At 45.9% G+C, this 13,596-nt stretch overlaps 3 protein-coding genes across 3 annotated transcripts; 2 read left to right on the forward strand and 1 right to left on the reverse strand.

The window, feature by feature from the left end:
- Nucleotides 1–463: 463 nt before the first annotated feature.
- Nucleotides 464–1,648, forward strand: BYT42DRAFT_499750 (kinase-like domain-containing protein; the record flags this gene model as incomplete). Its single annotated transcript, XM_051564661.1, has 3 exons — nt 464–691; nt 890–1,136; nt 1,212–1,648. 3 exons carry the CDS (start codon nt 464–466, stop codon nt 1,646–1,648), a joined length of 912 nt encoding a protein of 303 aa, XP_051421859.1.
- Nucleotides 1,649–3,715: 2,067 nt separating this feature from the next.
- On the forward strand, nt 3,716–6,610 carry BYT42DRAFT_639990 (uncharacterized protein; the record flags this gene model as incomplete). Its single annotated transcript, XM_051572522.1, has 1 exon — nt 3,716–6,610. One exon carries the CDS (start codon nt 3,716–3,718, stop codon nt 6,602–6,604), a length of 2,889 nt encoding a protein of 962 aa, XP_051421860.1. The 3' UTR covers nt 6,605–6,610.
- Nucleotides 6,611–12,467: 5,857 nt separating this feature from the next.
- On the reverse strand, nt 12,468–12,923 carry BYT42DRAFT_479887 (uncharacterized protein; the record flags this gene model as incomplete). The annotated part of the gene is made up of 1 exon (XM_051563675.1): nt 12,468–12,923. A coding segment is annotated over one exon (456 nt), but the record flags the coding sequence as incomplete, so codon positions are not given.
- Between the last annotated feature and the right edge of the window lie 673 nt (nt 12,924–13,596).

The raw sequence follows: 13,596 nt of genomic DNA on the forward strand, positions 1-13,596 counted from the left end.
AGCGACACCCTCCAAGAGTGATCATGAAACGAAACGTGCCATTGATCGCTTTACACATCGTCTGGGTCCTCTCATGTCGATTTATCGGACCCCAAAAGCAGAGAAAAAAGATATATCGAGTTCACCTAGTGTGGCGATCCCGAGGAAATCCAACTTTTCGCAGGAAGAGGATATCGAGTCACTGATATCCCAGCTACCATCGCTTGTCTTGGATGATATCGTTTCCTTACCCAGTCCTGCGCAACAGCCTTCCTCACCAAGGAATAGTACCTCATCCATTACTCTGGCCATCCAGCATGTTTCTGCGAACCATCATATCGTGTCTCCCAGTAACTCGACGGCATACCTTTACAATGAACACCGCCCATCGCTTACGTTACCTTCCAACAATATACCGACCCTCTCTGTGTCTCCGTCCATTTCCGTTGAATCCAACAAGATCCCCTCATTATCAGAGTTTCCCATGCTTGGTGATCTGGAAGAATCAGATTCGTCCGATAGCGCTTCCGAGACGCAGAATCATATCCTGCCGACACCTTTTTCCCAGAATCATAGCAACCACAACAACAACAGAGTTCACCAGTTATCATCCTCTTCTTTATCCAGTGAAATAATTGACGAGGATCTTTTGTACAAACGCATTTGGAAATACCAGATTGAAAAGCTGGTGGGCAGCGGTGCATTTTCCAAGGTGTATTGCGGGACCAACATCATGACCGGAGAAAGGTATGCCATTAAAACTATATGTAAACAGGCGATGCGAAGTGATGCTCGCGTCCGATCGAGCATCGAAAGAGAAGTCGAGGTGCTCAAGGTAGGCTCGTTCGGCAGGAGAAAGCTTTTTACGAGCGTGTCGTGAGGGCATGGCGTTGAACGAATTCTTTTCTAGTTTCTCGATCATCCCAATATTGTCAAACTTGAAGCGACCATGGAAACACAGCACTATCTGTGTATCGTTCTTCAATACGTAGAGGACGGAGAACTATTTGATTACATTCAAGCCATGCATCAGAAACTCGCTCAAAAAGATCAAAAGGTCGATGAAGCGCTCATCAAAAATCTGTTTCTTCAACTTGTCCACGTGGTGGGTTGGATGCATGAACACAATCTCATCCATCGCGATCTCAAGCTCGAAAGTAGGTGGATCCTGGATAACAATAACAACCCTTTTTATTATAAAAAAAAAGTTCTAACATAGTAGAGTTTCTTAGATATTCTGATACAAATGGTAGACGGTCATCCTCATCTCATGGTGGCCGATTTTGGGCTTGCAAGAGTGGTAGAACCAGGCGGTCCAAAACTGACCACACGGTGCGGCAGCGATGAATACGCGGCCCCGGAAATTGTCCAAAGCTTGCCGTACGACGGTCGTGAGACCGATACATGGGCATTGGGCGTCATTTTATACGCCATGTTGGTCGGCTATCTTCCTTTTATGTACCAGAATGAACGCGGAGGAAAACTATCCCATCTCTTTCACCGCATCATTCGAGCCGAAGTCAAATGGCCCGTGGTTGCCGATCCTACCAAGGATATCAGCCCACAAGCCAAAGACGTCGTCCATCGTATCCTCGTCCGACGTCCTGAAAAGCGTATTCGGCTGCAGGACATTGACCAATTGCCTTGGTTCACCGACCCAGCCCAATGAAGCCTCATAATTTAGAATGCTTCAAAATTGCTGAGAACACTTGAAATGTTTACCTTCCTACCTATCTACTCCCCTCTTTCCTGTCTTTCCAGCCACCATTTGATTTGCATGATGATACATTTATTTATATACCCTTGTAAAAAGAAAAAAAAAGGAACAGAGCTTGCAATAATATGGATCGTGTAATGCAAGCGAGTAGCAAGGCATGGGAGCTTTCAAAAGGAATAGACGTCGGTTTCGTAAAAAGAAAAAAAAAGAAATATGGGAGACAGTGATGAAAGAGGGACAACAACAAATTATTCGACTTGACAAGTTTATGTTGAGAAGAATGGAAACGATAAATAAAAATGGGGCAAGACTCTCAGAAACCAACAACCGGTCTACTGCTTCTGATCTCAATTCATTGTATTCTTCAATGAATCAAGGGTAAAAGGTATTCGCTTAACAGCAATCGTTTCACTTTGACCCGTTTTCGTCTTTATAAGGCACCATGTACGGCAATTTGATATACTTTTGTTTACGGAGGTGGTTTTCATAAGAGACTTTATAAAATCAATACATCAATTCTTCTTAACGATCGGCCTTCCAGCCCCCACATTACATATTTCATGTACGATCTGCGACCTTTCAACTGACTTTTTACTTGACGGACTATAGTTAGTTCACCAGTATATTATCTTGAGAAAGATAATCCAAAGGCTAAACACTGCGGGAGAGTCTAGCATAAACATGGTTAAAGAAAGGTTAATTCTTAACCCGGCAAAAGTGTGGTAATCGGTTAGCCCACCGCTCAAAAGTTCATTATATATTTGCAGTCGTTCCATCGTTCTCTTGATGTCGATGGTTCTGTCTGCTCAATAGACACATGCAATCGAAGCTGGCCACTGTAGTCAATCATAACTTTTAGAGATTAGAACTGCGAGTTTTGCTACCTTTTTTTTTGTGTGGGGTTGGTCTGATACAAGTGTTCCATGAATAAAATGGCTCGAATAAACATACCCCTGAATTCCAAAAAAAAAGAAAAACATATCATCTCAGTTTTGCTTTCCTTTCCTTTTTAGTTTTATGCACAGCTGACAAATTTAGTCCCATCCAAGCAATCCTGCTTTATGTACGACTTGTTTCTCTCAAATCAGTATTCGTTTTACGCATTGACAAAGAAAAAGTTGCTTGTCGAGCTTTTTTTTCCTTGAGTACTTGGTCATTGCTGCAGGTATCGGAATTGTCCGAGATTGTGTCGTATCTGAATTCAAAGGCTTTTGTCCGGACTTGAGACGTATTCAGAACTTCAATGGCGGACCTGTGTTTTTACGCGTTCGTGTAGGTTTATAGGTGTCAAAAAGAGATTGATTTTCTTTGTGTGTGTCCTTTCTCGTTTTAGAATTATTATCCCGCTAAAGTTACACCGGAGATTGGCTTTCCAATGGCCGTCTCCGTTGCTATTCATTGCGACTTGTAATACATGTTCTTGTAACGAGTGCCACAGCTCCATAACCGGCCACCGCTCATGTCCTCCAGATGACTTTTTTCTTGTAAGAGTGCAACCATTTTTATTTTAAGAAAAAAAAAGTCAAAAGCGCCACCACCACGTAAAAACAGAGGTTGGCTGCTTTATTACTAGTTTTATGCAGCATGCATTCAAATTGAGTCGTAACAAAGAAATCTTGAGATTATTTCAAGAGATCTACAGATAGAATTTCATGTTTGATCAATGTTATCAAAATAAACTGTTTTTAAGGAGGATCTCTAATGTATTCAAGTTTTTTTATGACATTGCCTACCAGAAATGGCGCACAGATTGTCCGGTGAGGATGAAGTTACCTTTTTTGTTTGAATCAAAGATGGGTCGCAAGCCAGATCTATATTCATTATCTTGACAACTATAAATTCATGTGCCAAAGAAAAACCACAGGCGGGTATCGCTTTCCTCTTTTGTCATTGCTTTCAACGACCATCGGACCATCGTTTTCTTTTTCCAAACTCTACATCCAATAATTTCTCAGGTTGATATCACTATTATCAAACTCTGCAAAAGGATCCAATCACTCACGCCGTTTATACTGTAGAATGCTTACCCATATCTCCCGTTTGGCTGGCACTGATATTCAGCGATATGTCTCCCGTACCATTGCTGAGCGCATGACCCAGGCTGAACTCGAGGTTCCTTCCATTTTTTTCCCAGCAAGCTACCTATTGCGTGAGCCGTTTGATACCCCCCAGTACCATAACAGTGTTCGAGGCATTATGGAGGACCACCGTGACTTTTGGGATGATCAGTTGGTCACAATACTATATTTGAATTCCGCATTTATCGGGCATACCGAGAGGCCTCTGGCTGTAAAATACTACTTGAGAAGCTGGAGTCTGACGCAGCGAACTTTGCGTCGCATGTTGACTGTGTGGCTTGAGGAGGAGACCGAATTTGAGGAAGTCGAAGATTGGCTCGCCAAATTATCGACCATGTATCCGTGGGACCGCTTCCACGTACGCTATGTTGGCATGACCCGCGGCGAACCTATCCGGCGTCACATTCAAGATGTTGAATCCAGAGGCGGTTTTCTTGGCAAGTTCCTGCAGACGCTGTATACGGTGGATCGTCAGGCATTTGAAGGCGTCCAAATTTACGAGTTCACTCAAGCTAGAATGCCGCTGCTTGGCAGTACAAGTACGACACGAGACTTGCAAGAGCAAAGCATCATTGCTTTCTTTGGTGTCGATAAGCTGCTGAATATCCAGCATGGTGGCCAATTCTTCTCTTACCAACCGAGCGAGGAACAGAGAAACATCTTAATGCAAACGCGCGGCCAATTTTTCCATCTTTTTGAGCAACATGCCAACTCGGACCAACACTTGGTGGAGAGTCTACGTCCTTGGGTAGAGGAAATCCGCACAGAAATAACGATGCATCAGCTGCCTTCCTCTGCCGATATCTTTACTATGCTCAGGCAACAAGCGACACCGCTATCGGTGAGAGGATGTGTCGTACTGGCTCTTGTCGGTTACGACATTACCTTTGGGGATTATATGGAAGCGCGCCCCTTTTTCGAACAATCTCGAGCGGGCTTATTGACGAAGCAGTTGCTTGCCGCTCAAAAAGCTTACGCCGATGGTCGCACCGAATGGCGGCAGGAAGATTTCATGGGGGCTGCGTTCCCTTTTGTAGACGCGTTCCCTTGGTTGGATACCTCGAACGCGAGGAACGCTGGTGTCCGGCAATTGACTCACTATCTCAACCTTGTCCAGCCGTTGGTCGTGGTCACTTTTTCCCGGGAGGTGACTTCCCTCGCTTTTGCTGACTTTCTGCACAGCCATGGTCTAACGCACCAGCCCGGACCTAGGTTCCTGAAACACGTTGGCGTGCCCCGTTTGGTCTATCTTTTGGACGAAGAGTGGCTGGAGTCCTCTGGGGATGAGGAAGAACGACAACAGCGAGTGGCCATTATTGTGCCCCATTTTGATCCCGGGTACGAACGTTACGGCCCGCGTTCACAAGAACTCATCCACCTGATGGAACTCACATGGTCCGTGACTTTCATCATCGCTGAGATGGTCCTCAATTGTATCCTGGAAGTAGGAGGCTCACGAAGGCAGATGATCGAACGCATCTGGCCTTCCATCATGGATGGATCGTTGCTGGACCCTCGTCTCCAAAGACTGTACCGTGACATTGAACAACTCAAAGCCAACATCATTAGTGAACGTGTCCAAAATCTGCGACGGCAACCACGTAATGTTGCTGAGACTCGGAGCGAGCTTTGGAGAGACATTGTTCGTCAGAATATGTCGCAGCATGGTGTTGCAGAAGGTGCTCCTGGCAGTTTGGAACGTCGTCAGCAAGTGGAGAGACTTTGGCGCATGAACATGCCCTCGTTGCATATACACTTGGACCGAAGCGATAAGCAGTCATGGGTTGATTGGGCAATAACACGAAATGAAGGCACCAGCTACTTTGCTAGTGCCATGCGGTATGTTGGTGCGTCGCGAACACACCCCTGCTACAATGCACTTCGCCAATTTGCCCCCGAAGGTGCCGCCGACGATGGATCATGGCTGTACGATGAGGAATTGATGACTCAGGCAGCTTCACAGTGGGGTGCATGGATGAAACAGTTCCTTCCCGCTGATCACTTTAGCTCCCAAAACCAAAGGCACCGTGTCACCCATTGGTTAAGCCAGCAGTCCGAAGAGTACGAATATACAGCAACCATGGAGGGTCGTCTCATCTATGTTCCTGCGACCTGGGCTGCCCGACTACGTTGGCTCGACGGCTCGATTGAACGCACCTTGCAGCTCAAGTTTCCAAATTCCCTGTTTGACAGCGATCGCAAGGAAGATCGAATGTGCAGACTGCGGTTCCTGCCTGAAGGCATTGGTCTCGAGAGTGAAGATGGAGAGCAACTGGGGGTACGAGCGTTGCGCAACCTGACATACCTGAGGGCGCAAGAAGACGGAGCGCACCTTGTTCGCCTTTGGCAGCAAGAACGTCTTCGTCTCGGCGATACCACCGCCGGAACCGAAATCATCCCAGGTCATGCCGACGTCCCAGCGAACCAGCGTCGCAAACCGCTGCAGGTCAGTTCGGGTGAACGATCGAAGGAGCCGTTCAGGCAATTCATCTATGATACCGATGCCCTGGGTCTCCTTCGCCGGTTTCTAGACCAACGGTTCCTGCAGGGTGGGTACGTTAACCTTGCTCCACCCAATCTGCAGCCTCATATAAGTACCGAGTCGATCGCCTTTCAGGCCGTTTTTGACCGCTTCTTACGACGTCATACAGATCACCCACATTATCATACATGGCACGCCTGGAATAGCGATATCTCAAAATGGGGCCGCCATTATTTCGTTAATATTGAATTGCTACGTCCAGGATCCACTAAACACGATCATTGGGAAAATCTGCCAGCAGGGTCTCGTCGCCGTTGCTCCCATATCCGTATCGCACCGAGACCTTGATCTGCTCCTGTCGCCGTCGTCTTTCCTTTTTTTCTTTTGTCTTTTTGCCGTTTTGTTTTTTCGTCTTTTTATCTTTTCGTCTTTTTGCCTTTTCGTCTTTTTGCTTTTTTTTATCTTTTTTAATTTCCAGTCCCTTTTTGTTTTTTTCAGTTGTCCTTTTTTTTGTATTTTATTCGTATTGTCAATATATACATTATTCTGTCTGTTAATCAATTAGTCGATGAGTATCTTTATATTTGATTAGTACTTGAATCTCGTTTTGCATGCAAAATAGAAGAACTGCATCAAAGTTTTGTAAGAAGCAGCCTCTATGAACACAACAACGGTGCGCATGCTAACCTGTGCATCATGACCATCTTAGTTTTTCGTTTTATTTCATTTTATAGACGACTATGTAGTTGACCAATGAAGAAGCCATACTTCCGTGATCGTCATTGTTTCCACCTTGTCGAATCGAAAAATACAGTGTAGTTTAAAGATCATCATTCGCGACAAGTAATAAGAAGACAACGACACAACAATTGACAAGGCGTTATTAAATAAGGAATATATATGGCACAGCGAAAGGCAACAAGACTGGACACCGCGAATACCAGTTTTTTATAATTATCCAACTGAAGTTTTACCGAATAAGAAATAATGTACGAGGTATACTAAACTGAGTGATAAGAAAAAAAAATATAAGCAGCGGTGTTCGGTCCAGCAAGCAAAGTTTGAACCATCTCATTTCCACTTGCAGTTGCTTGGATAATTCATTCCACCTAATTCAGTCCGTTAGCATCAAGCCATTAAACAAAGGCCAACTACAATCGTTCCATTCTGCTGTTGCGACTTGTTTTTCTTATTTAGTTTTTGACAGTCATTTGACAGTCGATGTGTATGAAAAGTGAATACAGGGAAAAAGCATTCGAGAATTAGAAATTGCCAGCCGCAGCAAATTAGGTTTGTCAGAAAAAGAACAAGAGACGAAACCAAATGCACAGAAAATCCAGTTTTCAGATTTTTGGTCATGCATATCAAAAGAACGCAACAATATTAATACAATAGATATAACAAGGAATGTGTTATGCACTGATTACGGGAGGATCAGTGCAAGCTGGACAAGAGGGTGGTGTTAAGTGCTTTCGCAAGACAAGGACAAGACAATACAAGAAAAGGAATAAAACAGGAATAAGAATAGAAACAGAAAAAGAACCAAGACAAGGACAAGACAAGATGGAGAACAAGGTAGTACAAGAGAATACACAATTCTTGACTGAGGTTCATTTCATAAGAAGAGATCGGATATTTATACTAAAGGATCGGATACAGAACAGACAACGATAATAAAATAATTAAATGAAATGCAGAGCATGACATGAGGTAAAGCATAGATCAGCAAAAGAAGAGGACAACGGTAAGAGAGGAATATAGAGACCAAGTAAAAGGGTATGCGCATGGACCAGCACGGCAACAGTGGAGAGCGTGCTTGGGCCAATAATACACATGGTCGTGCATTATGGTCAAGACAGCGTGTACGCGGGAAATGGTCATGACATTGGTCTTCTATTGATAGAATTGATATATCCGTTGGTAATAAAAGATGTGAAGTCTATAATATTAACGAGACTGAGGATTCTTTATATACATGGACACTGATGAGTATTTATATGATTCCTAGGTAAAGGTGAATTTCCGATAGAAAGAGTCGATGGCTTGAGCCTTTAAAAGATGATAATGACGGATAAAACGAATATCTAGATGGATTCCATATTGGATTGATGATGTTCGTATCGGATATATAGTTTGATCATATAGATATATATGACAGATGTATTAATTTTCGAACATTTGAATTTCTCATACGTCAGCAACTTTTAGCCATCTGACAGCTCCATGCCTGCATTGTCAATTTTATTGCTCATGTATATTTTCAGTGCATCAGCTTAGATAAATTTTTTTATAACCATTTCCTCCACTTCAAGAGAAAAAAAAAAGATGTTTACTTATAAATATAGTTTCACTGCTCGCAGATCGAATCCCTTCTAATATACCCTCAACCGCACCTTGTGCCCCGATTTATTGGATCAACTTTCCATGCACTTCAATGCCGTTTTGCCCCAAAATTTTTGCCCAAACTTTCACAGTTCATAATATCGATGAATTCCCTTCCAAACGGCAAGCGGTTAGGGTCAATGGTGTAGACGAAAATGTTTATTTGAATGCAGGGGGAGCAGATCGATCTATAGACCGTTTCATGCTCTAGCAAGTTCCAGAAAAGTTTAAGGTATGAAAAAAACCCTCAATGGGCGTAAGGGAAAAAGGTGGAGCGAGAAGAATAATGAAGAAAAAATAAAATAAAGAGATCTAGAGTGCTATCAGGAGACTGTTGGTGAAGTCAACGTCGCAAGAGTGGAAGGTGGAGTAGGTGTTAACCAGAGGAGAAGAGTGCGGCCGGGGTCTGGATCAAAGCTGGCTGAAAAGTCCTCAGAAGGATGGCATAGCTGGTCGATCTCATAGAGGATACGGCACAAAATTGGCCAGTTACGGTTCCAATGTCGGCGTTGATAAGGGGAGCGAAGTGGATGAGTGGGGAGACGATTTAAAAGGTATGAGATGGGATCGTTGGTGCTGGGAATACCGAGGCGTGAGTGGACATGTAGGCATTCCATCAAATGGCGAGAGCTGGTGTGGTCTAGGCGGCAACGGGTACATGGCACTGGCTTTCCGGGTAGGAAACCAATTCGCCATCGAATGAAGCGGCTGCGTTCTCTATTGGTCATGGGAAGCCACATAATTGGGTCTAACCCGAGAGTGGGACGGCAAGCATTGATACGAATCGAATGACGGGCGGTGAGGAGTTGTTGGTGGGTGTTGGTGCGGAAAGTCTTGATGGCTGTATTAAAGTCAGAGTGGGAGATGTCTGAAGCGGGTTGAGGGAGGGTAATCCAGAGAGCAGTACGGTGAAGGGTTTGCCATTGACTGGTGCGGGATCTTTGAAGGAGCGGAATGAGTTGTGTAAGGAAGGTATCATCGGGTAAGGAGTGTGCGCGATATAGGAATTTGGCTTGAAGGATGGCCACGCGTTCGGACATGGAGGGAAGATGGGTGAGGTGGCGAATGACAGTGGTGGAGAAGGTTCTATGAGCACCGTAGAACATGCGTAGACATGTGTCTTGGGCTCTCTCAAGCAACTTGATTTCTTTGGCGGTAAACTTGTTGATGGCGAGGCCATATTCAAAACGGGGGCGGATAAACTGTTGGTACAGGCGGCTGGCGAGGAGTTTGGAGAAGCCCATAGGATTCATACCAATAGAGTACAGGACTCGCATGGCAGAGAGGGCAGAGGCAGTGTTGTGAGCGATTAATTTAGCAGTGTCCATTTGACCGGCGGTATTAAATGGGACGCCAAGGTAGCGGAACGAGTTAAGGAATGGAAGGTCATGGCCATAGAGGCGGAGGGATGGGTGAAATGAGGGTATATTGGATGAGAGGATGGCGCATTTTGGAGGACTCCAGCGGTAGCCGAGTTGTATGCTGTGGCGTTCGCAGGCGTCTAAGAGAATAGGCATAGTCTCCCATGATCCGATGAGTACAACATCATCAGCGTAGAGAAGGCAGTTGATGTGAAGGCCATTGACAGTAAGGGGGGTTGGTGGAAGGAAGTCGGAATAGATAGAGTCCCAGAATTGGGATTCGGCTTCGCGGAGAAGGCCGGGAAGGGTATTAATGTAAATAGAGTAAAGGAAAGGAGAGAGTACTGAGCCTTGTAGGACGCCAGTAGTGGGTGAAAAACGACGGGAGGTGTATCCTGAGAATAGGATTTCGATGCTGACATTGTCAAAAAGAGACTGGAGAATATGAAGGAGGGCGGGTTGAATGGTGGGGGCAAGTTCGTTCCAGATGATGGTGCGATCGACGGTATCGTAGGCAGACTTAATATCTAAAAATGCCAGAACCGGAGGGCTACCAAAGGACTGTTGATGGAAACGGCATAATTCGTGCAGGGCGAGAGCTTGATCAAGGGCACCTCGAAATGCCCGGAAACCACCTTGCGCAGGATCTAGCGGAGGTGCGGTATCCTCAAGTGGGATTTTGAGACAGACTTCAAAAGCCTTGCGGAGAATTGAGGTTAGGCTGATTGGGCGGAAATTGGCGGGATCAGTAACATCGCCTTTTTTATGGATTGGGATAACCTGGGCTATTCGCCATGCTTGCGGTGTGGTCCCCCATTTCCAACAGAGTTGGAAAATGGTGTATAAGAGTGGGGTTAAGGTGGGGAGGATGGGCTGAAGCATCTCACTGCGTAGATGGTCTACACCAGGAGCTTTGCGGCGAGGAAGTGATGAGAGGACTTCGGTGACGGTATTCTGAAGGAATGGACAGGGATCGGAAAAAGGTAGGGACGTGGGGGAGATGTCGGAATTGTTGGAAGGAGTGTGGGGCAGGAGGTTACCGGCAAGAACAGAGTCAAAATGAGAGGCAAGGGTGTCAGCGGCAGCTTGTGGCCCAAGTGGGTGGACAAAGGAAGGAGAGAGGTGGCGATTTTTTTTTAGTTTTTTAATGGTGGCGGTGGTTTTGGAAAAATCTTGGGAGGCAAGGCGTTCACAAAATTCTTTCCAGGTTTGGCGTCGACGCTGGAGAACGGCTCTACGGACTTTGGCTTGTGCTTCTTGGTGGCGGATCCACCAGGTAATTTTATTCAGGCCTCGGGCACGTCGCCATTTTTTGTAGCAATGTTCCCGATGGTCAATGGCGGCTTGAAGGAATGGAGTCCAGAACTGGTTGTTGTTAAATGATGGTGGGGGTTTTCTACCGACGCTCTCGTCAAGAGAGGTGTAAATGTTTTGGCATAATTGGGTGTAGAGATCGTCAATGGGTGGTGGTGTAGATGAGTCGAGGTGTTGTTGTAAGAGGGAATGGAGGGGTCGGGTAGAAGCTTGGAAGTCGGTGGTATATTGTTCGCATAAGGAGTCATTAGATAATTTACCAAGGCGCCACAGGATACGTGGATGGCCGGAAGGAGGAGGAGAGGGTTGGTTGGCATATTGAAAGGTGAGGTGGACAAGCTTATGATCGGAGCCTAGAGAGAGGTCATCGCGAATTTGCATAGAGGGATTAAGGAGAGGAGTAGTGCTGATAAACCAATCAATGATACTGGTTCCGTCAAGTCGGTAGTAAGTGGGTTGGCCGAAGGCAAGGGTAGTGTTCCATAGGGTAAGGCCATGTGGGATCAGCCATTCATTATTAAATAATGTGCCACGACTGGTAGTGCGATGATCACCTAGGAGAGGGCCAAGACGGGCGTTAAAGTCACCGCAGAATATGGTGGTGGTGGTAGTGTCGGATTCGGTAGTGAGGGATTGGAGTATTTCAAGAGCAAAAGGATCGTCGATAGAGGGGGGGAGATATAGGCAATGGATAAGGATGGTACCGAGGCGGCAGGATAACACATAATTATAATATGGTGAGGAAGGATCGTGGGGCATAAATTCGATAGAGTCTTTGAAAGGAGAGGAAGGGTTGATGAGAAGTGAGATACCCATGCTGCCAACATAGGTGCGTGGGTGGGCTTGACCATAGATGTGAAATTGTCGCCAGTTGGTAGGAAAGGATTGTGGGGTGAGTAGCCAGGTTTCGGTAATAAATAAAAGAGTGGAGTCGGGTGTATGATCTAAAATGGAGTTAATCAATTGTTTTTTAATGCCGTTGGCATTCCATATTGTAATTGTAAGGTCGGTCATCATTGATTATCTGAGGTTGGGGTGCTGAAGGTAATGGGTTCGGCTGGGATGTCGTCAGTTTGCATGGCTTCTGCGGAACTGGGAGATGTTGTTGGATAGAAAAGGTCTGTCACTAAGGGAGCAGTGTGATTTGTAGAATGGCTGGGGCGCGAAGGAAGGATTTGGGCGAGTGTCTCTGGTGAGATCCATTGTTGGGAGGCGAAAAATCGGGCAACAGCATATTTCACAGGGAAGCGAATACCATTGACGGCTTTGATCATGCGAGCTGAAAAAAATTCTTGGGCTTTGGCGGTACGCTCGGTAATGGGGAGGTCCTTAAACTGTGGATCGCCAAGGTGTTTGGGATCAGCGGGATTAAAGTCGGCAATAGGGTGCACACCATGTTTGGTGAAAAGTGCGGTGAAATCGGTAGCATAATCGTTGTGAATTAGGGCGGCGACTACTTGGCGGGCGGGGTAATGCAGATCAAGGACACGGACATTGTCCACTCCAATTTTGTGCAGGTTTTTGCGGAGCTGGCCAATGGGTATGCGGCCGCGGGAAGGAAGGTAGACGTACTGGAATCCATGAGTTGGACCAGGAGGGATGAAGGTACGGATCCCTATCGTGCTTTGCTTGGCAGAGGGATTGGGGTTGACGCGGTAAATCGGCCTACGGTTTTTTTGAGGAGGTCGATGTGCAGCAGTATGGGCGGCCCAGGTTTTGTTATGCTGGTTTTGGGCAGCAGAGGAAAGGGCTGGGAAATCATCACTCTCAAGATTGGCCGGTCCAGAGTCAGTGGCAGGTTGCGAGGCGTATTTTGATGCCATGGTGCCCAGTTGAGGTTGTTGAGCAAGCGCCGCAGAAAGCTGAAGTTTAAGTTTCTGATTTTCGTCAGTAACTTGGTTAAGGGCCGTTTTGAGTTGTTGATTTTCTTTCACGAGTGCGTTAAGTTCGTCGACACGGTTCTCAAGCGTAGTGACTTTGTGGACGAGTACCTTGAGGTAGTCGGGCAGGGCATCATGATGCTCGAAGACCAAAGGGGCTTGGGGAATGGGTGCGGTGTTGGTTGCGGAGTCGTCGGCAATAGAATCAAATTCCATTTCCGCAGGTGAAGAAAATCCCGGTGGGGTAAGAATAGCATTCAATAAAAGGCGAACCTCATGATGCGAAAAATCGGTTTTACAGATGCAAGTAAAAATGGGTGCCGGGGGATTATACTGCACACTGGTTTGTCCAGTGGCATGAATTTTTCCAACTTCATTGCAGTGGGGGCAGGGCAACTGTTCG

This window comes from Radiomyces spectabilis, assembly GCF_025331425.1.
Source record: "Radiomyces spectabilis strain NRRL 2753 chromosome Unknown BYT42scaffold_9, whole genome shotgun sequence".
NCBI lineage: Eukaryota > Fungi > Mucoromycota > Mucoromycetes > Mucorales > Radiomycetaceae > Radiomyces > Radiomyces spectabilis.